General features: G+C 43.7%; 1 protein-coding gene across 1 annotated transcript in view; it reads left to right on the plus strand.

Annotated features, from left to right (window-relative positions):
* NOX5 (NADPH oxidase 5) overlaps window positions 1-23,184 on the plus strand; it is a 141,596-nt gene that overhangs the window by 112,018 nt on the left and 6,394 nt on the right. Inside the window, exons 9-17 of the mRNA XM_029574444.1 lie at window positions 22-197; window positions 1,637-1,819; window positions 6,901-7,033; window positions 10,386-10,528; window positions 12,230-12,376; window positions 15,496-15,540; window positions 19,597-19,721; window positions 20,728-20,812; window positions 22,634-22,733. Coding sequence (XP_029430304.1) covers window positions 22-197; window positions 1,637-1,819; window positions 6,901-7,033; window positions 10,386-10,528; window positions 12,230-12,376; window positions 15,496-15,540; window positions 19,597-19,721; window positions 20,728-20,812; window positions 22,634-22,733 — 1,137 coding nt within the window. The remainder of the gene's footprint in view (window positions 1-21; window positions 198-1,636; window positions 1,820-6,900; window positions 7,034-10,385; window positions 10,529-12,229; window positions 12,377-15,495; window positions 15,541-19,596; window positions 19,722-20,727; window positions 20,813-22,633; window positions 22,734-23,184) is intronic.

The raw sequence follows: 23,184 nt of genomic DNA on the forward strand, positions 1-23,184 counted from the left end.
ACATGTTTATGTCTTGTGCAGTAAATTTGACGCTAAATAAGAATGGTTATCACCTGTGGGAGTACCTGTTTACCATGAGACCTGGGATTGGCTGGATTTCTGGAACCGCCTCTCTGACAGGGATCGTCCTGCAGTTCCTCATATGCCTGACCACACTGTGCTCCAGCCCTTTTGTCAGGAAAAGCGGACACTTTGAGGTATGACCCTTTCTGTATCTCTAGATTTCTGCCTTTTCAGGATTTCCATTTTCATTATATATTTCATTATATATTCATTTTCATTATATATTCTAATAAAGTCATCAGCCAACAGCCTTTGTCATCTTGAAGAGGAGAGGTTGGGTTAAAAACCTGGCCTTGATGTTGATTTAAGCATGGGAACTTGTATGCTCATTTATCCAGCTTGATTGAGGATCAAGGAGGAAATACAACAAAACAGTCTTGTATGAGGAGCAATATCCTGCAGGTGGTTACACTTATACAGCTGACAGCTTAACTGGGAAGACCAACTGGTGCTCGTCTGCCATCCTGTACTGTGTTACTTTGTTCTATATCTTAATGGAGCGCTGTCAGAGGCTCATCAGTAAAAGTAGTTTCATGACCATTATCCTGCTATGTCAGTAGAAGAAGATGCATGAACCCTCTCTTAAAAATTATTTAGATCATTGGATGAGCTCCAACTGACCAAGAGGATTCATGCAGTCCTCAGTAACATCTTGAGTCACGGGACGCGTGTATGTCCCGGGGCTTGGCGGTGGTCCTGGGGCGTGGCGGTGGTCCGGGAGCGGGGTCGAGTGCTCCGGCACAGTGCCTGTCCCAGGGCATGGCGCACTGGCAGCTGGTTGGTGTGCGCAAATTACGCCTGCCTCGGGCAGGCGTAACTTTTGGAGCAAAGGTGGGGGGGGGATTTAGTTAGGGATGGGGGATGGGTTAGATAGGGGAAGGGAGGGGAAGGTGGGGGGGGCCAGAAAAAAAGTTCCCTCCAAGGCCGCTCCGATTTCGGAGCGGCCTTGGAGGGAACGGGGAAAGCCATCGGGGCTCCCCTTGAGCTCGGCACGCGCAAGGTGAACATGTGTGCAACTCCTTGTGCGCGCCAAGCCTGGATTTTATAACATGCGCGTGGCAGCGTGCGCATGTTATAAAATTGGGCATAGATTTGTTCGCGCCGTGTTGCGCAAACAAATCTACGCCACGCGTATCTTTTAAGATCTGGCCCTAGGTGCATATTGTTAAACAAGTGTTCTTTCCTGCTGGCCTTTAAATTAGTAAAGTGATAGATCCATGTATTGAACAGTCTACATTGTAGTGCCACACATTATTTTGCATTGAAATTTACGTGTATGTGTGTGCTGTTTACTCTGCATTTTCGGTGTGCATCTGCCCAATTACTTTAAGATAGCCAGATATATTCAGCAGCACGGCAGTACCGCTGAATATATAGGTTAAGTTAGCTGGATAAGTTTAAATGGCTAAGTAGCCAAGCTGCACAGCAACTTACCAGTCACATTTTAAGATGTTTTTATCACCTGTCTGTTCTTGCATTCGGAAGACACTTCTTGCTTTGTCTTGGTGTGTTCCATTTGCTAGAACTTTGTTACCGAAGGGCAGCAGGTCACCAGGTCTTGCTGTGCCCATAGGTCTTCTACTGGACCCATCTTTCCTACATTTGGATTTGGGTGCTGTTAGTGCTCCACTGCCCCAATTTCTGGAAGTGGCTTGTCGTGCCAGGGTTTGTGTTCGTGCTGGAGAAGGTGATTGGTATTGCAGTGTCCCACAGCCGAGCTCTGTACATCGTGGAGACCAATCTCCTGCCATCCAAGGTCAGTGGAAAAGTGTTTCAAGATATTTGTTTGATAAACTCTCTTTCTGTACTCCTCCCCATATGGCTTTTATCAGGGAGCCATTATATACAGTCTCTCTCTGTACTCTTTTCTATCCAGCTCTCATCAGGAGGCCATCATACAGCCTCTTACCTTACTCCTTCCCAATGAGCCATCATGTACAGTCTTCAGTGTTTCCCATTTCCTCTTGGCCCTACATTCTGGATCGATATCAATTTGGATTTTGGCCCCATCATAGTACTGAGACTCTGCAGTTCTCTTGCTTAGAGGTTTTTTGGCTTGGCTTTGACACGGGACAAAATTCATGCGATTTCTCAGTATCATGATCATGTTTGATACCTGGGCCATAAGATTCTACTATCTCATCTCCACAGTTAACAGTTTATCTGCTACGGTTCTCCAGTGCTTGGCTTTGTTTTTAATGGCACATACGCAGCGAGTAGAGTGATTCATTTTTTAATGGCACGTACGCAGCGAGTAGTGAGTGATCCCTTTTTTAATGGCACGTACGCAGCGAGTAGTGAGTGATCCCTTTTTTAATGGCACGTACGCAGCGAGTAGAGTGATTCATTTTTTAATGGCACATTCGCAGCGAGTAGTGAGTGATTCCTTTTTTAATGGCACATTCGCAGCGAGTAGTGAGTGATTCCTTTTTTAATGGCACATACGCAGCAAGTAGTGAGTGATTGCTTTTTTAATGGCACGTACGCAGCGAGTAGTGAGTGATTGCTTTTTTTAATGGCACGTACGCAGCGAGTAGTGAGTGATTGCTTTTTTAATGGCACGTACGCAGCGAGTAGTGAGTGATTGCTTTTTTAATGGCACGTACGCAGCGAGTAGTGAGTGATTCCTTTTTTAATGGTACATAGGCAGCGAGTAGTGAGTGATTGCTTTTTTAATGGTACATAGGCAGCGAGTAGTGAGTGATTCCTTTTTTAATGGCACGTACGCAGCGAGTAGCGAGTGATTGCTTTTTTAATGGCACGTACGCAGCGAGTAGGGAGTGATTGCTTTTTTAATGGCACGTACGCAGCGAGTAGTGAGTGATTGCTTTTTTAATGGCACGTACGCAGCGAGTAGTGAGTGATTGCTTTTTTAATGGCACGTACGCAGCGAGTAGGTTGACTGGCAGTTTTCAGGGGTCTGCACTTTCAGCTCTTTTCTTCAACACGCACTTGGCCCCTTTGGGTTAAATATTAACTAATTTGGATGTGGGCTATGCAGATGATATCCAGTTTTTTGTTTCTGTGCCTTGATCAACATCTTGTCATGAAGTTTTTCATAAGGTCTCTAGCTGTTTGGCTGCAATAAGGGGATGGTTAACCTCAAATAAGCTTGCTCTGATGGTCACTAAAATATAAATTCTTGTACTGCACCATTATTGATCAGCAGAAGCCCCCTCCTTTGATCAGTCTGAGAATATTCAGATTACTCTTTCTCATGAGTACAGAATTTGCAGGTTATATTCAATTCTACTCTCTGCATGTTGTAAAAAGTGAGTTTTTAAAACTACGGCTACTGCTCTGATTGAAACTTTTTTTGTTTTTTTAAGATTTTAGATTGGTGCTACAAGCCTTTGTGTTATCTGCAAGCAAGCCTAAGCTTAATTACAAACGATGCAAAACACCGCAGCTAGAATGGGCAAACACATCACTGCCATCCTTGTCTCGCTGCATTGGCTTCTTGTTCAAGCTCATATTAAATCTCATATTCTGGTTTTAGTTCATAAGGTTTTGAGTAGTGAAGAACCAGAGGTTGTAGCACGTTACACAGAATCTAAAGCCATCTTGAACCTTACATTCTTTGAGCACAAATCTTTTAGATTCGCCTTCTGTTAAACAAGCACATCTATGTGAAAACCATGAATATACTAATGCCTCGATCGTGTATCCCCCCTCTATAAGATCAAATGACAAAAACAGGGAATCAAACAATTGTTCTCTAACTTCTGATGTCCGGTACTGATCTTGTGGGTAATAAAACTCAAACCTTGCACCTGTACCCTTTTTACTTTATTTATTACTTAATTGTGGTTTCTAATGTTTATATATTTTTTTTGGTATATTTTTCTTTGCAATAAAAAAAGTCTCTCATAGCTTCCAATAAATATATTCTTTAGTTGCCATAACCCCCCCTGTTTTATTTCTTGTACCATTAAAGTTTTTCCAAACTTATCTTACTGAGCACTGCAAGTGGTTGTTATTTCAGGCAACAATTTCTTTTAAAAATAGCAGCTCGTGCCCGCCCAACACTGGTCGTGTTTTGATGCTCAGCATCTGCTTCAGGGGCTGGAGAGCTGGGTACAAACACAGACAAATAAATGCAGTCAATAAATCACGCCAAACAGAGAGAGAGGAAAAGTTCTTTGAACTTACTTGGTTACAGCATTTCCTTCATTTTTCAGCTGCTGCCTTTTCTGTCGGACAGCGATAATCATTATTGCTTTGACTTTTAAATTAATTTTGACCAATCAAACCCACTCCCAAAGCCAGAAGTCACCTGTCTGGTTAGGTTGCGTGAAGTGTGCTGTTCCCTCCCAATAACCCTTATATCTGTGAACGCAATAAAATCCTGATTTTAGCGAGGTTACCCCAACGATGTCGTCCTTTTCAAAGAATATGTATTTTTTCTTTTATGTAGCAGCCACTATTGATCAAACAATCACTTATCCAAACTGAGTACCTATTAGCTACCACTGATGCCTACTTACGAAACACTGTAGTTAGTTCTCTTACGGGTGCACTCTGCATTAAAAGGTATATTACTTGTAGTTCTCTCTCACGTCTGTTTCGCTGCCGCAGAGGCCCTATAGGTCAGGTCTGCTATTAGTTAGACACTAAGATATGCATTGTTCTTTAACTTCGTTTTGGGCTTCATTTTCGGGCCCCCGCAGAAAATGTCAGTTTTCCCAGGGTTTGGAGGTTTTTTTCGTTGGCCCCCGATTTTCGGGTTAGCACGTGCTAACTTTTTAAAGTTAGCGCGTGCTAACCCGAAATACAAATTTTTCTGAAATTTCGGAAAAATTCTTTTTGGGCTTCGTTGCTCCCGAACCAAGCCAAATTAGACAATTTCGTTTAAATTGTCTAATTTGGCAAAAACGAATGCACATTGAAAGTATGACCGCTGTGCTCCACTTTTCAATCTTCCTCTGGTCTTCTCATCTAGACACAATGCCCGTTTTTATGACAATGGAAAGGACAAATAGCATGAGATGCATAGTCTGAGATGTAGCTGATCTGTATAGCCCCAAAAATAAAGGACACAAAAAAGAAACTCGCACAACACATTTCTTTAAAGCACAAGGAACATATAAAGGAACTGACTTGAAACATTTCAATTGTTTAGAATAGAAGCATCACTGGGGTCTCTCTTCATTTGGTAATTAAAAAAAAACCCACAGTGGGCAGATTCCACTTTTTGAAAGACAACAGAGGAGCGACGGGATAGATATTGGATTATTCTTCTCTGTATGCATTACTTTGCACTTGCCCACATTAAATTTCATTTGCCAGTTAGATGCCTAATACCCCAGTCTCATGAAGTCCTCTTGCAATTCCTCACAATCTGCTCATGATCTACCACCTTTGAATAATTTTGTGGCATCTGTGAATTTGATCACCTCATTCTTCCCTCCCTTTTCCAGGTCCTTTATAAATATATTAAAAAGCACTGGTTCCTGTACAGATCCTTGGGGTACTCTACTATTTACCTCTTTCCATTGAGAAATATTACCATTCAGTCCTATTCTCTTTCCTATCTTTCAGCTAGTTACCAATCTCAGTAGGACACTGCCTCTTGTCCCATGACTTTTTCATTTCCTGAGGGTCTTCGTCAAATACCTTCAGAAAATCTAGATACACTATATCAACAGACTCAATCTTGTCCACATATTTACTAATCTCCTTAAAAAAAAATCCTACAGATCTTTAAGGCAAGATTTCCCTTTGCTAAATCCATATTCACTCTGTCCCATTAGTTTATATCCAGATGGTCAGTAATTTTGTTATGAAGAATAGTTTCAACCATTTTCCTCAGCACTGACTGGCTGTAGTTTCTCATATCACCCATGGAGCCCTTTTTAAGACTGGTCATCATGATGGCCACCCTCTAATTCTCAGGTAAAGTAAGCAATTTGAATGAGAAGTTAGAAATGTCTTGTAATAAAGCTGCAAATTAATTTTTCTGGGGGCCATAATGTAAGACAAAATCGAGTTGGATCTTTGTGAAGGACAGGTCCCTGCCACAAGTTCAGTGTTTTCTGTAGATAGCAGGATGAATTAGTCATGCGTTCCCACTCTCCTCCCTGGACAGCATTCTCTCACAATCTGGATATCCTTTTCTGCTGGGATAACAAACTGAGGTGACTTCTGGAAGCCGTTCATGAAGGAACTACCATGCAACCCCAGTAGGGCAAAAAACTCTAAAGGTCTGAAAAAGCTTCGCCTAGTGCCGCCTCATGACCTTACCCATGAAGCATGTCTAATTCATACTGCTATCTACAGAAAACACCATTTACGGTAAGCAAATTTGCTTTTATCCATTCCTTCCCACTCATGATTTTATAGACTTCTAACATATCTCCTCAGCTATGGTCACTGTCTGGCATTCTGTTATGTGCTTTTTCATCATCTGCAGTGACTTGTGAATGTTGTGTTTTTTACCTTCATTGAGTATATTCTTTTAGGGGGTCATTTTCAAAAGGATTTACACACATAAACCTAGGTTTTACATGTGTAACCGCACGGTACCCGTGTAAGTGGCTTTTGAAACTTGCTGAGATAGTATGTTACATTTACACATGTAATGCCTTTGAAAATTACTTTGAGTGTATTTCTTTGTATTTTATGATGGTTGTTATGATTGTTTTATGTTTCTTTCTTATGATTGTGTTTTAAATATGCTCTGCTTAGAACTTTGGATATTGCAGCTAATAATTATTTAAATAAATATAGAGATCACATACAGAATCAGAATCCACAGCTATTTAGTAAAGGAACATGTCTCTGATCAGTCTTCTATTTCCACTGTTTTCAGCATTTGTCCTATTGATCTGAATTCAGGTGACTCACCTTGTGATTAAGAGACCACAGTCCTTCCATTACAAACCTGGAGACTACGTCTATGTGAACATCCCAGTGATTGCCAAATACGAATGGCACCCATTCACGCTCAGCAGCGCCCCCGAGCAGCAAGGTATGAATTCTACACTTACAAAATGGCAGAAAAACCTTCACCTAAATAAACAAGAATAATTAGCAATTCATTATTAAGCAGTAAAATAGTTTTAGAAGGCATGAAGATGTGGTGAGTAATGAAAATAATTATGGAATACAATTCTTGTCCAATCATTTCACAAGAGAGCCCCTTCTCCATAGAGCGAGATGATTGTGGCTGCTGCTGGGCCACAGGACAGGAAAACAAGTCGGCTCTATCACTATTCTCATTGTCTGAAAGCTGAAAATCGCAGCTTTCTAGAGAGAATGTTATTTCACTGGATTCCTTCTTCATACTTCAGGCTCAGTCAGAACCAGGGCTGGAGTCTGGTGCCATGAGCCTCCATTTGCAACCACCTACAGATTTTTTCCCTTATATCACATCTACTTGACAAACTAATCTGCTCTGACCGACCTGGGCTGAAAATTTGCAAAAAGAAGCCCTGCATCTGGCCACTGAATGTCATCCTTAAGCAAGGATCATGATGACTCCTGTTCCCAGTGGCTTAGCATCCTCAGCTCTGGCTGAGCTGAGAAGTGGAAGTCCTGACTTGTGGATTGAACTGGGAATTTTTTGCGTGGCAGTGCACAGCACGTTCCACAAGAGCCACCGCTGCAGCCCATGATCATTGACTTCTGATTTATTGTAAATCATAGACAGCTTGGGGGTCAGTTGAAAAAATCCCCAATCCAGATGTGATCCAGAAGCTTCCAGCAATGATTCAAGTGGACCATACCTGTCAAGAAGCTGGAAAATGTATGTATATTCTGCTTTTTAGGCCCTTCAAAGTGGTCTACATTTAGGTCCTGCAGGTATCTGTTGCATTTGTGGACCCTTAGGCTAAAGCAGGCTTGGCGCAACCTGCAGGGAGGAGCCCTCCGGACCCCACTGTCATCAGGCAGACCCAGACAAAGCAGGGGCCCAGCTGGAGCTTTGCCTATACCAGCCCTCATTCCCCTCAGGTTGAGTCTTTGGGTGAGGGTCTTAGGTGGGATCTCTGCTGAAGGCTGAAGAGGAGGTCCTTGGATAGCAGGGTCATAGGCAGAAGGAGGTCAGGTGTATCCGGGAATAGACAGTGGTCAGGGCTAGGCAGCAGTCAGATATAATCCTGGAGCAGGCAGTGGTTGATGGCAAGCAGCGGTCAAATGTAATCTTATGAGGAGAGATTGAAATTCCTAAATATGTATTCCCTGGAAGATAGGAGGTGCAAGGGGATATGAAGCAGACCTTCAGATACCTGAAAAGTTTTTAATGTTGCACAATCGACAAACCTGTTCCGTTGGAAAGAAATCAATAAAACTAGGGGACCTGTAGCGAAACTCTGGGGAGGACGATTCAGAACCAACGACAGGAAATATTTCTTCACAGAGAGGGTGGTGGATGCCCTTCCGGAGGAGGTGGTGAAGACTAAATCAGTCAAAGATTTCAAAGGGGCAAGGGATAAACACTGTGGATCACTAAAGATTAGAGGATGGAAACAAAGAAAAGACTGCATGGGGTAACTTGCTGGTATGGCGGTTACTACCCTTAACCAATAAGCCTTCCTACTGTTGATGCAACTCCAACATTGCTCTCTGCTTCAATGGCAAGAGGTGATGGGAAATTGGACGCAAACAGCAACCAACAAGACCCCTGGCTTGACTATCTGGAGGTATGGGGGGAATTGTATGGCGCGGCAGATGCTGTCATGAGCTTGCTGGGCAGACTGGATGGACCGTTTGGTCCTTTTCTGCTGTCATATCTATGTTTCTATGTAGTTCAAGGTCAGGCAGTGGTTGGTGGCAGGCAGCGGTCAAGATGCTGAAGACAAGGCTGGGCTGAAGAAAAGACGCAGGCATAGTGGGACATGTTGCTGCTGGAGAGCTATCCTTTTATAGGACAGCATCGGTGACGTCATCTGTAAGGGCCACGGGGTCTTTCCCACTGTGGTCCCTTTAAATGTTGCAGCATGGCAAGCACGCACCTAGGGGGAGACACGGCGTGCTGGAATGGGCCAGTGTCCCGCCACACAAAGAGACAGCGAGGCTTCTCTGTCTCAGCAACTGGCCCTGAGCTGGAGTTAAGGGCGGTAGATCGTGGGGTTCCCATGGGGCCCGCCAAACACAACAGTATTTCCCTGTTGCCAGTGGGCTCACAACATGAGGCCTAAGATCACAAGGAGCAGCAGTAGGATTTGAAGCCTGGTTTTCGTGGTGCACAGCTGCTGCTCTAACCACTAGGTTACAGTGTTTTCAGGTTTCTTTTTCTCCAAGGCATTAACTTTGTAAAATGACCATCAAAAGTTCAGTAATGGATTGTTAGTCATTTAGACTTGACAGTTGCTTTGACCACCAGATTATTCCTCCTTGATGTATGGATATAAGGGACAACAACTAGTGAAAACCAAATCTGAACAGTATGATTGTGAAGCTGTGTCCACATGACTAGGAAATGCTCTCCGCTAATCAGAAAATGCCCTCCGTTCTTTCCATTTTATAATGCATCATTGGGGCCAGCATTTTATTTAGAGAATCAACTGGTGGGATAATTTAAATCTTGCAGGACTGCTGTGGATGATGCTGTGATACAATGGGCAGGCTACCTGCTAGATGAGCCCTCTCCTTCCAAATCTTGCTTTCAGCTATCCCAGAGATGAACACCACATGCGCGTTTTCACTTTCTCAGCAAACTAAATAAGGAGAGGGACGCGTGGCAGAATCCAGGGCCTCAGCACATCCGTATCCTGATAAGGATCAGACCTTCCTCTGATCTTCCTTGTCTCTGCTGTAGGGTTGCCAACTGGCTTCAGATTTTCAGAACAGATTGATTCAGTCCTGGTTTTAACCCATTGCATGCTGGGAATTATTCTAATTTCCCTATTGCATTCTCTAAGAAAAGTAAATCTATAAGTATCTGCATGTAGGGAAATAAAAGCAGGACTGGATCAACCTGTCCTGAAAATCCAGAGCCAGTTAGCAATCCTGCTGCTGTGAGTCAAGAACAATTGGATGTGTTCTGATACTTTTTAAATGTTTTCTAAATCTAAGTACACCTAACCACCCATCAGATAACTTTTTCCCTACATACAAGTAGTTTAAGCCTAAGAGAGGTTTCTGTAAATTTATGCAAACCGAACATGACTTAAATACAGGAAAAAATGAATGCATTTCCTTCTCCTTGTTGACTTTATGGAGCATTGTTAATGTTCCGTGAGCTCCTTTTTATCATTTATAAGAGAGATCTTGCATCCTCTTATCCTGAGAACATGCCAGACCTGTTGCTTAAAGTTTGCAGCTCGTCTCATCCAGGTTGTGTTGCTGAGGCTGTAGGGGATCTTGCTTTGCGTTCACAGATACTATGTGGCTGCATATCCGGTCACTGGGACAGTGGACTAACAGGCTGTATGAATACTTCTGGGAGCCGGAGCCCCATGCACATGAACCAAAGCGCCTCACCACAAACTTGCAGAACAGGAGACATCAGAAATGTACCCAGGTGAGAGAGAGTCCAGGGTGCCACTTTTACAAAGGGTTTTTGTTGTCTTTCCCCTTTTTTTCTCTCAGTATTTATTTATTTACTTAACATTTTTATATACCGACATTCATTGGGAACATCACATCGGTTTCCATAGAACTAGTAATGCAGCGTAACAGAGCTTTACAATGAACAAATTTGCAAGGGGGGGTTGGTGAGAGGTATTTAAAACTAAGACATGGGAATTATAACAGGCGAACAACAAGTTATTGAAACTATAAGGGAGGGGAATAAGGAAGTCAGATAGCAAATTATAGTAGGCAGAAGCAAATTGGGAATGATATAAAAGGCGATTCGGGGTAGTCACGTCAATCAATCACAGGGAGATAATGGGATAAGCAAGTCGAAATAATTATAAAGATCATAAAGGTTGCATTAAGATCATAAAATCACTAATTACAGGGGCTGAAAGTATTTACAGTATAGTGAATCACAAATTACAGGGGTGTGGGGTATTTACAGTATGGTGAAAGGTGAAAAGTTGAACTTGGGACAAGAGTAGGGCAGATATCTCACATAGGGTCGGAAAGTCACTAATAGCAGGGAGATGAATCTACTTAAGATTGTGATCGGAGAGAGGGGGAGGAAGAGGGTTACATGTTGCTTCTGTAGGCTTGTATGAACAGCCATGTTTTGAATCTTTGAATTTTTTGGGGCATGCTTCTTGTCGTAGATCGGGGGCATGGTATTCCATAAGATGGGTCCAGCAATCATTATGGAGCGTTCTTTTGTAGACTTGAGGTGGGTGAGTTTGTGTGATTGAGTTTGTAATGTTGCTAAGTATTGAGGTCTAGTGGAGGGGCGGAATAGTAGTGAGTCGTTAAACCAATGTATGTTGGGGTTGTGAAGCAATTTGTGAATGAGGGAGAGTGTCTTGTATTTAATTCTGTCCGCAGGATGCTCTTGAGATATTTGAAGATCACAAACAGTTTTCACAAATCGGGTCATCAGTTTATGCTGCTCAGTGGTTGAAGAAAGGACACAGAAGGCAGCATCAAAGGCATTTAGTGCCCATTGGATCAAGGAAGCAATATCTTCAGCTTATCTTTCCAAGGAACTTCCCTAGGGGGAATGAGCCCAAAGGCTTCTGGCTGCACAGCTCCTTGCATAACCATTAGATCGCTGTTTCCCAGCCTTCTCCTGGAGGCTCACACCTGGTCGCTTGGGGATATCCAGAATGAGTGTACATAAAAACGTTTTGCATGCATGTTCATTGTGGCAATCTCGGGATCCTGACTGGCTGGGTAAACCACCATGTGAGGGTTGGGAAACATTGCATTAGATGAGTGATAGGAATACAACTGTGATATCCACGGAGGAAAACTACCTAAAGGAGTTTAAATGGGGGAGGTTATAAACTGAAATTTTTCCCCCCATCCTTCGTCACTTTTCCTAGGCCTATTTGAATACCATCTTTGTATTTTTTACTTTTCATGTCTTTGATGTGTGATTTTGTTTTATCACTGTAATCCACAGAGATAATCTCTTGGATCTGTGGAATATAAATATTTGCAAGCACTTTAGATTGATTTATTTAGGTAGATAGGTAGGAAGTCTCCGCTTATGCCTTTATAGACCAAGCATCTCCCTGGCCAGCAAGCTTTTTATGAAGATTAATATGTAAGGGCTACTAGCTCTTTTGATTTTTAAATTGGTTCACAGGAATACCATTTCAACCTGACTGACTCCAACGGATCAGTGGCCACCAATAGGGATGAGAGAATTGAGCTGACTGCTTATAAACTCACCAGCTCCGCCATCTGTAACACGGTGACCCAGGAAGGAAGAGAGAGCTTGCAGCTGAAAGAGGCGAGTGCAAGAGACTGAGGCAGATGTGCAGGATTCAAAGAAAACCAGGGCTTTCATTTTTAGACAAAACGGTGTGACTTGTGCATGAACTGGGTGTGAAAACTCTCTCTCCCAAACACACTCTAACTCCTCCTTACTCCAGGGATCCCTCCATCCCTAACACACCACCGCTCAATCTCCAGTGGTCCTTCACAGCGGCAGCTCAGGTCCTGGAAGAAAGGTGCCATAAAAACTCTTCTAGTTTGTCCCTTCAGAAATTGTCCTGGGTAGCAGACACAAAAAGGCACTGAATTAGCACAAGGTTGAAATCTGGGTAGTAGCCAGGGCTGCCGCTTTGATGATTGGTATTTACTGCTCACAAATGTCAAACTTGTGCTCATTCAGCCTCATTTTGTGTCTGTTCTTTAATCTGCAGGGTCACCCCTTCCTCTCCTGTTCCGGGCTGTTCTTTGCTCTGATTACTCTAAGCTCACCTGCCTCCTCCCTGCAGGCTTCCTGGGGCAGAGCTCTGAGTGGTGGAACTGTGCTCCAGGCCGTTCCGTTTGTGAGCTAATGGGAAAGGGAATTCTCTGTGCCACACTGGCAGAGCCCATCCTGCTGCAATGTCACTTCTGTTCTCCTTTTATGCTTTCCAATATGTGGAAGATAGACTGATGTCCATCCAGAGGCACAGTATCTCTGCAAAAAAGGGACACAATTCACCAAATGTAGCATGCAAGAAGAAAACATGAAACCAGAAACATCAGAGCAGTATTTTTAAAGAATACTGAGCCTCAAAACTAAAATCCCCATGGCTTTCTATAGGAAACTGTTAGAAGCTGTAAAATGCCAAACAGCGCGCCATTCCAAATACTTCCCCTCAGCCTACCAGCACTTTCCCACAGAGCAACATCAGCAGAAAGAAACAGACACACGCCAGTACACGCCAGTACATGCATACCCCACCCCAGAGAGAGGGAAAAATAGCTGGCAAGAGATGGTATCAAAGGCATCTTCAAAGCCACCTCTCCTACACGTCCAAAGTCACAAACACCCCATGCCACTATGCACCCCCCTTACACACATATTGCCATCCTCCGGCAGGACACCCCCACATCCCACAGCATACACAGACTCCCATATACAGACACTCATCTCTGCTACACAGCCCCACATACAAATTCAAACAGCCTTTCACCCACAAACATACATTCATTCACATGCTCCCACACACCCCAAGCCACTATGAACCCCCCCTACACACATTGCCATCCTCCCGCAGGACACCCCACAGCACACACAGACTCCCATATACAGACACTCATCTCTGCTACACAGCCCCACATACAAATTCAAACAGCCTTTCATCCACAAACATACATTCATTCACATGCTCCCACACACACACAGACTCCCATATACAGACACTCATCTCTGCTACACAGCCCCACATACAAATTCAAACAGCCTTTCACCCACAAACATACATTCATTCACATGCTCCCACACACCCCAAGTCACTATGAACCCCCCCTACACACATTGCCATCCTCCCGCAGGACACCCCCACATCCCACAGCACACACAAACTCTCATATACAGACACTCATCTCTGCTACACATACATTCATTCACATGCTCCCACACACCTGCACACCCCTTCATGCACATTATTTATTTCTAAAAACCACACTAGCTAAAACATATTATAATACCATAACATTAAAACACAATAAAACTTCATAAACCAAATGTAGGAAATAAACAGAAGGCTGTTCTGTCTGATCTACCTTACTAACTCAATAATCACTGTAAATAAGCTACAGTAGTAATAACTTCCATTCAAATGTATTTGCCAATTTAAATAAGGAAGCTTTGAACTTTTTCCTGAAAGACTGGTTCTATTATCATCAGGTAAAGACTCGACTACAAGTCTTCTCTAAATGAACCAAACGTCTGAACGGAATATCTAAGAGATTTCTGCCCAATGATCTTAATGCCCTTGATGGTTTGCAGAGCCTGAGAAAGCACTGAAACTTACTGTTTTTGTATTCCACAAAATCCAAAACATATGATCATAAACGGCATACCTTCAAAATAGATGATGCTATGTACATATTACTCCCCCACATATCCCACATACATACAGCCCTCCCCACAAATACCCCACACATAACACCCCCCCCCCCCCCCCCCCCGCATCCACATCTTTCTCTTACAGGCCCCGAAGACCTGGAAACCATCTGTAGGACTTGGGACAAGATAAGAGCCGCTCTTCCGCCTAGCCAGCCTTTCCCCCCGCAGGTTGAGCCCTTGGGTTCTGGGAGCCAGTAAATCTCTACAGTGGGAGTACATCCTAGTGGTGAGCACAGAGGCTGGATCACAACTAGGCCTGGCAAGGCTGAAGACGAGGCTGGGATTTGGCAGGCTGGATACTAAGCAGGACCTGGAACTAGACAAAGCAAGGACAGGGCTCTGGTAGAGGCAGACAAGGGAAACACCGAACAAACACAGAAACCCAAAGGCAGCAAGGCTTGGAACAGACAGAATAGGTCTGAAGGCCTCAAGGCACGATACAAGAGAGAATAGGCTAGAGGCGGGATAGGCCTGAGGGCCTCAAGGAAAGGGTCAGGTCACAGAGCCAGAAGAGACAACATGAGAGGAAAGGAGAAATGGGCAAGACTAGTTTACATAGGGCTGGCACTTGGGCGTGGCAAGGGCAGTGAGGAGGAACTTGACAAGACTAGTGACAATGCAGACTGAAGGCCTCTGCTGGTGGGGAGGTGTCATGAAGGTAGGATAAGGCTGCGTAGCAGGAGAATTCCTAACACTTCCTCACACACTCTCTTACAAATAGCGCCATACTCCCAAAAATCAAACACAACCCCCTACCCACCTACACACACACACACACACACACACACCATCCCCACATATACCCCCTCTTGCACACATACAAACACACACTCACAATTTTATACTTCCACATACACACAAACAACTTGAACCCTCAAATACACCCCCTACACCCACACCCACCCCACACATATACCTCCCCAAATCTATGTTGGAAAGCCCTGCATGGTTTCCCTGTGTGTTAGAAAATGAAGTGAATTTCTTGTTTTTTTTTCTCTTAATAGATTTCTGCCAAGTTAAGTGGGAATCAGCGTGTGTGCAATATCAAGGTGGGCCATGCTCCTGTGTATGAATAACTGTCAGGTGGGCCGCGCTCAGGTGGATAACACATTGAAATCGTCGGCTCAGTGTGCTGCGGCAGTCAAAAAAGCAAACAGAATGTTAGGAATTATTAGAAAGGGAATGGTGAATAAAATGGAAAATGTCATAATGCCTCTGTATCGCTCCATGGTGAGACCACACCTTGAATACTGTGTACAATTCTGGTCGCCGCATCTCAAAAAAGATATAATTGCGATGGAGAAGGTACAGAGAAGGGCTACCAAAATAAGGGGAATGGAACAGCTCCCCTATGAGGAAAGACTAAAGAGGTTAGGACTTTTCAGCTTGGAGAAGACGACTGAGGGGGGATATGATGGAGGTGTTTAAAATCATGAGAGGTCTAGAACGGGTAGATGTGAATCGGTTGTTTACTCTTTCGGATGGTAGAAAAACTAGGGGGCACTCCATGAAGTTAGCATGGGGCACATTTAAAACTAATCGGAGAAAGTTCTTTTTTAACTCAACGCACAATTAAACTCTGGAATTTGTTGCCAGAGGATGTGGTTAGTGCAGTTAGTGTAGCTGTGTTTAAAAAAGGATTGGATAAGTTCTTGGAGGAGAAGTCCATTACCTGCTATTAAGTTCACTTAGAGAATAGCCACTGCCATTAGCAATGGTTACATGGAATAGACTTAGTTTTTGGGTACTTGCCAGGTTCTTATGGCCTGGATTGGCCACTGTTGGAAACAGGATGGAAACTTGGTCTGACCCAGTATGGCATTTTCTTATGTTCTTATGTTCTTATCTCCTCACAGAGCTGCTCTTATGCTCCTCCTCTTCCAGCTGGGTGTATGAAGAGCTGTCAGGTGGGCCGTGCTCCTCCTCTTCCAGCTGGGTGTATGAAGAGCTGTCAGGTGGGCCGTGCTCCTCCTCTTCCAGCTGGGTGTATGAAGAGCTGTCAGGTGGGCCGTGCTCCTCCTCTTCCAGCTGGGTGTATGAAGAGCTGTCAGGTGGGCCGTGCTCCTCCTCTTCCAGCTGGGTGTATGAAGAGCTGTCAGGTGGGCCGTGCTCCTCCTCTTCCAGCTGGGTGTATGAAGAGCTGTCGGGTGGGCCGTGCTCCTCCTCTTCCAGCTGGGTGTATGAAGAGCTGTCGGGTGGGCCGTGCTCCTCCTCTTCCAGCTGGGTGTATGAAGAGCTGTCAGGTGGGCCGTGCTCCTCCTCTTCCAGCTGGGTGTATGAAGAGCTGTCAGGTGGGCCGTGCTCCTCCTCTTCCAGCTGGGTGTATGAATAGCCGTCAGTCTCACACTTCTACCTGGGTTAACAGCATGGAGTGAGTGCTGAAGTGCTGAGCTTCTTCTCAATATCAGACTTAGACTTTCTTACTTATTTGGCTTGATGCCTAGGTTCCCTTCTTTTTTTTTTTTTTTTTTTTTTTTTTATTCAAATTTATTTATTTGGAATGCTTTTTCCTTTTGGAAGTGTAGCCAGGGCACCTATTTAAAAAAAAAAAAAAAAAAAAAAAGCAAGTTTTCTTATTATAAACGGGGTTTTCCATAGATAGTGGGATGAATTAGCCATTACATGTGGGTGACATCATCCAGTAGCACCAAATGGACCTCACTCTTAGGTACTAGAGCTTTTGCTCAACTGAGCATATGCAGGAATTCCCATTTGGGCATTGTCTTGTGATACCGCTCAGTCAATTTGAGAACTAATTCTAGCTAGGTAGTGGACTCTCCAGGGAGGCGGGCTGGTATTTCAATAGCTAATTCATTCTGCTATAGAAAACACCATTTACAGTAAACAAAATTGCTTTTTCTGTTGATTGGCAGGGCAGAATTATTCATTACACATGGGGAGTCCCAAGCTGAGGGTTGCAGTGGAGCGTTTACTGAGTAAGCAATTCAGATCCCCCTGTGGAGAGTAGACCACTGGGTGAACAGCCTATGTAAAATTACTTGTCCGAATTGTCATTCTTGGAGAGAATTTCCAGACAGTAATGAAACTCAAAGGTGTATACTGAAGATCATGTTACAGCTTTGCAGATATCTTCAAGTGGTTTGACTTGCAGATGAGCCACTGATGTAGCCATGGCTCCAACATCATGAGTATTATGGTTTCTGTAATTTGTAGGCCTGCTAGCATATAAGAAAATAAGAACATAAGACTTGCCATACTGGGTCAGACCAAAGGTCCATTGAACCTAGTATCCTGTTTCCAAAAGTGGAGGTGAAAGAGGCTATTTTAGCTAAAAGAACTTCTCTCGAACATTGGATAAAGGATCCGACTGAAGAAAAGAAAAAAGCATAAGCATTGGCAAATTAAAAGAGAATTTGAAAAGAAGCTGACCATAGAGGCAAAAGCTCATAATAAAACCATTTTTTAAAATATATCCAAAGCAGGAGGCCTGTGAGGGAGTTAGTTGGACCACTAGATGATCAAGGGATTAAAGGGACACTTATGGAAGACAAGACAGGTTGAGCCCTTGGGTTCTGTTGGCCAGCAGGACTTAGCTGGAACAGTGGTTGGACTGGACAAGGCCTGGAAGAAAGTGAAGACTGGCTATCCTTGAAGGTAAGTGCTAGAAACCGGACTGGACTGAAGACATAGCTGGGATTGAAGGTAAGATCTGGAGATCAGACTGGATTGAAGATATAGCGGGGCACTCCATGAATTAGCAAGTAGCACATTTAAAACAAATTGGAGAAAATTATTTTTCATTCAACATACAATTAAGGTCTGGAATTCCTTGCCAGAGGATGTGATAAAGGCAACTAGCTTAGCTGGGTCTAGAAAAGGTTTGGACAAGTTCTTGAAGGAGAAGTCCTTATACTGTTATTAACTAAATAGACTTGGGAAAAGCCACTACTTATCTCTGGGTGTTAACAGCATGGGATCTGTCTACTCTTTGGGATCCTGCCAGGTACTTGTGACCTGGATTGACCAATGTTGGAAATAGGATACTGGGCTTCATGGACTCCCGATTTGACCAAGTATGGAGTATGGATCTTGTGGAGATCGCTGGAAGACAGGTCGCTTGCACGACAGCTTGACTTTTGCATGCCCATTCCCATATCTTTGTCGCTTCTTGACACAGAGTGCATGCTTCTTGCTCATATAGAACATGGCAACTTGGTTGTTGGTTTGAATGAGAACACTCTTCCCTTGGAGGAAGCAAGTGAATGTGATTAGAACGTATCTGACCGCTCTCAATTCTAGGAAATTGATTTTCTATGAATGACCATGTTTCTTGAGTTCAAATGGTCCCATATGCCCTCCCCCCCCAACCTTTTATGGAGCCATCTGTTGCCCCCACCACCTCGGCTATCACCACCTTCTCCTTCAGTGCCTCTCCCCCTATCTGTCAGGATCATCACCTTCTCTTCCATTTTTCCAGCTATTTATTTAATTATATATCTTCCCTTTTTTTTTTTCTCTCCCCTCTACCTCTTGCATCATCACCTTCTTTTTCCTGACACCATCTAGGGGTCAGTGCCACAATAAGTTAAGACATTTCCAACCAGCTTTCCAGATGTAGTAAATTAGTTTAATAGAAAAACCTCTCATCTACAGCTTGGTTTCACTTTTCTTTTTTAGAATTGATGGGAGCAACCAAGCAAGAGGAAATATCACAATCTGTAAACATTAATATTGCCTCTGGAATGAAATATAAATTAAGGGAATCGTAATGATTTGTGTTTGGTTTTCATTTACATTTACATTGATCGCCCCCCCAACACATGGTCTGAGAGGAACAGATATTGGTTGTCTAAAGGGAACGGCTCAGCAGGGCCCCTCGCTGGCATCAGATGACGGGGTGGGAGGCTCTGAATGAAGTGGGAGAATTAGCGGTTAGGATACTCCGAGAGGAAAAGGTAAAAGAGGCCATTCTGCTCAGCACAAGAGGGGACATGTCCATCTCGCCTCGGTCCCAGCGTTAAGCATGAGAAAACCCTCCATGTTTTCAGTTATCTAAATGCAAAGCACAGAATAAGCTTTCTCTTTTGGTGTCCGTGAGACTGCTATGACTCTTTTTTGCCTGTGCCTGCTGTCTCCCCTCCCAGTGTTACATTGATGGGCCCTACGGTACTCCAACTCGACAGATCTTCACCTCTGAGCATGCTGTGCTGATCGGTGCTGGCATAGGCATCACACCATTCGCTTCAATTCTGCAAAGTATTATGTACAGGTTTGTATATGCAACCTTGCACATCACCCTTTGAAGAAATCCTCCAAGAAAGAGACTATCCTAAAACTCTTTACTGAGCCCCCCCCCTCCACTGGCAGCAGATATCACACACTGGGCACCTATGACCGGGATTCTGTGTTTGGATTTCCTCACCCCAGATACATGACTCTACTTCTTGGCATTGAATCCCAGCTGCCAAACCTATGACCACTCCCCAAGCTTTCTTTCATTTTCTCCATTCCTTCAGGCATGTTCACTCTGTTGCAGATCTTACTGTCATCTGCAAAAAGTCAAACTTTCCCTTCTAACCCTTCCGCAATATCACTCACAAAGATATTGAATAGAACTGGACCTAGAACTGATCCCTGAGGCACTCCACTTATCACTCTTCCCTCAAAGTAGGTTCCATTTATGACTACTCACTGTCATCTGTCAGTCAGCCAATTTCTGATCCCTGAGGCACTCCACTTATCACTCTTCCCTCAAAGTAGGTTCCATTTATGACTACTCACTGTCATCTGTCAGTCAGCCACTTTCTGATCCATTCTACCACATGGAATGGATCAGCCGTTTGCAGGCTTTTCAATATGTTTAAGAGCTTCCTATGTGGGACTGTATCAAAGGCTTTGCTGAAATCCTGATAAATCACATCAAGTCTCTTCCTTGATCTAATTCTCTAGTCATCTAATCAAAAAAGTCAATCAGATTTGTCTGGCATGATCTTTCTCTAGTAAAACCATATTGCCTGGAATCAAGAAACCCGCCACATTGCAGATAGTACACTGTCCTTTCCTTCAGAAACATATCCATTAGTTTTCCCACCACCAAGGTACGGCTTAACTGTCCTGTAGTTTCCAGGCTACTCCTTGCTGCCAGTTTTGTGAAGCAGGACCACAAAAGTTAGCCGGACAAACCCTTTGAATATGACCCCAGTCATAAATCTGCTATGTTTCTCATAACATTTTGTTATTCCTTCTTATATCACTGCTGTGTCCATTCTTCTTAGATATCGTATGAGAAAGCAGAATTGCCCCAACTGCAGATACTCCTGGTGTGAGTCTCTGAAGGACAGCGAGATGAAGCTGAGGAAGGTGAGATCAAAGTGCATGCTTGATGAGAAAACGTGCATAGTTAGAAGATCAGAGGGAGAAGAGCAGTAGCAAGGAATAATGGCAGTTCACATGCTCTTGGAGACTGAGCAGAACCTCTCTGACTTGGGGATATTTAATAGATTTGCCTGCGAGAAAAGGCAGACTCCAGACCCCAAAACACTAACTTCAACGTTCTCCCATCCGTGGACGGGATGTTCAGTGGCCAAGCTTTCTGAGCCTCCGGGGGCTGGGAAAGGAAGCCTTAGGTACGGCAGGCAGAGGTAGATCCCAGCTGTATGCCTGCTTTCCCAGGAGCAGGAGCTCTCTGTATCACCTGGGAGGAAATCCGTGCACCCAGCCTCTCTTCTCCCATCAGGAAACAGATAGAAAAGAACGAATGAGGAGGGAAGCAAACAGAGAGAGGTCTTGGCTCTCTCTCATCTTTCGCTGTCTATCACTGCTCCTTTGGCCATGCTGACTGCAGGGACAATTCTCATTTTCTAGAAAAGATGTTAGGGAGAGTCAGTGAGGCTGCTCTGACAATGACAAGTAGAACTGAAGGTCTCAGCTTCGCTGATGAGCTTTACATATTCATCTGGTGATTATTTGAAAATAAAACAGAATACAAGATATGAAGTGATGCAACACATGAACATGTACATAACTTCTCCTTATGTATCCACCCACCATTCCCCCTCCACTTATCCTTTGTCTCGTCTACCCCGATCCCTCCCCTCCTTATCTACTCATTTATTGTATTTTACCTTTATAGTTATTTACTATGTTACTTTGTTTATGTTACACAATGTTCCATGTAAAGGCTTTGCCTATATATCCTTGGTTGTAAGTTATCTGTAAACCGGCACGATGTGCAAACGGTTGCCGGTATATAAAACAAAATTAAATAAATAAATAAAACAAAAATAATACAACCACTTTCAAATTATTTATATTATTATATAAACTGCCCTCTCATATGCAGCAACTCTTGCATAGAACTATAGTTGTAACCTGCTCCCTACACTATAAGAACATAAGGAGTTGCCATACTGGGTCAGACCAAGAGTCCATCAAGTCCAGGGTCCTGTTTCCAACAGTGGCCAATCCAAGTCTCAAGTACCTGGCAAGTACCCAAACATCAAATAGCAGTTTATGGACTTCTCCAGGAACTTGTCCAAACATTTTTAAACCCATTTACACTAACTGCCTTAACCACATCCTCTGGCAATGTCTTCCAGAGCTTAATTATGTGCTGAGTGAAAAAGAATTTCTTTGATTTGTTTTAAATGAGCTACTTGCTAACTTCATGGACCGCCCCCTAGTCCTTCTATTATCTGAGAGAGTAAATAACTGATTTACATTAACTTGTTCAGTCCTTTCATGATTTTGTAGACTTCTGTCATATCCCCCCTCTTCTCCAAGCTGAACAGCCCTAACCTCTTTAGCCTTTCCTCATAGGGGAGCTGTTCCATCCCCTTTATCATTTTGGTTGCCCTTCTCTGTACCTTCTCCATCGCAATTATATTTTTTTGAGATGCGGCGACCAGAATTGTACTCAGTATTCAAGGTGCGGTCTCACCATGGAGCGATACAGAGGCATTATGACATTTTCCGTTTTATTCACCATTCCCTTTCTAATAATTCCCAACATTCTGTTTGCTTTTTTGACTGCCGCAGCACACTGAACCGACGATTTCAATGTGTTATCCACTATGATGCCTAGATCTCTTTCTTGGGTTGTAGCACCTAATATGGAACCCAACATTGTGTTTAAGGCATTATCTTCCAATATATTGAAGTCCAATCATTTGGTGATTTCAGGTGGACTTTATATGGATTAACCGTGATCAGAAGTTCTTTGAGTGGTTTGTGAGCCTGCTGACCAAACTGGAGATGGATCAGGCAGATGAAGAACCTGAAGGTGGGCGAGTTTTCCACTTGCTTGCAATGCTTGGAAGGGAGGAACCCTGGAACGGTGCCTGGAAAGGAGGAGGGGGTCCTATTATTGTGCATGGGAGGCTAAGGTTACCAACAGTCCTGATCTCACTGCACTGCATGCATCATGGACTTTGTAGCCCTGCACGTTATAAGGAATTAGAACTACGGTTTTGTGCATGCAGTGGGGAAAAACCAGAACTGTATCAACCTGCCTTGAGAACTCTGGGGCCCTGCAGTTTCCTGCTGCTTTGGACTTCCAATTCAGTTGCACCACGGCACCAGGAGCCTTCATTTGCCATTACCTAAGTCAGTGGTTCCCACCTGTCCTGAATGACCCCCCCAAGCCAGTCAGGTGTTCAGGATATCCACAATGAATATTCATGAGATAAAATGTGCATGCTATGCAGGCAGTGCATACAGATTTATATCCTGAA

The sequence above is a fragment of the Rhinatrema bivittatum genome, chromosome 13, assembly GCF_901001135.1.
Source record: "Rhinatrema bivittatum chromosome 13, aRhiBiv1.1, whole genome shotgun sequence".
In the NCBI taxonomy this organism is placed as follows: Eukaryota; Metazoa; Chordata; class Amphibia; order Gymnophiona; family Rhinatrematidae; genus Rhinatrema; species Rhinatrema bivittatum.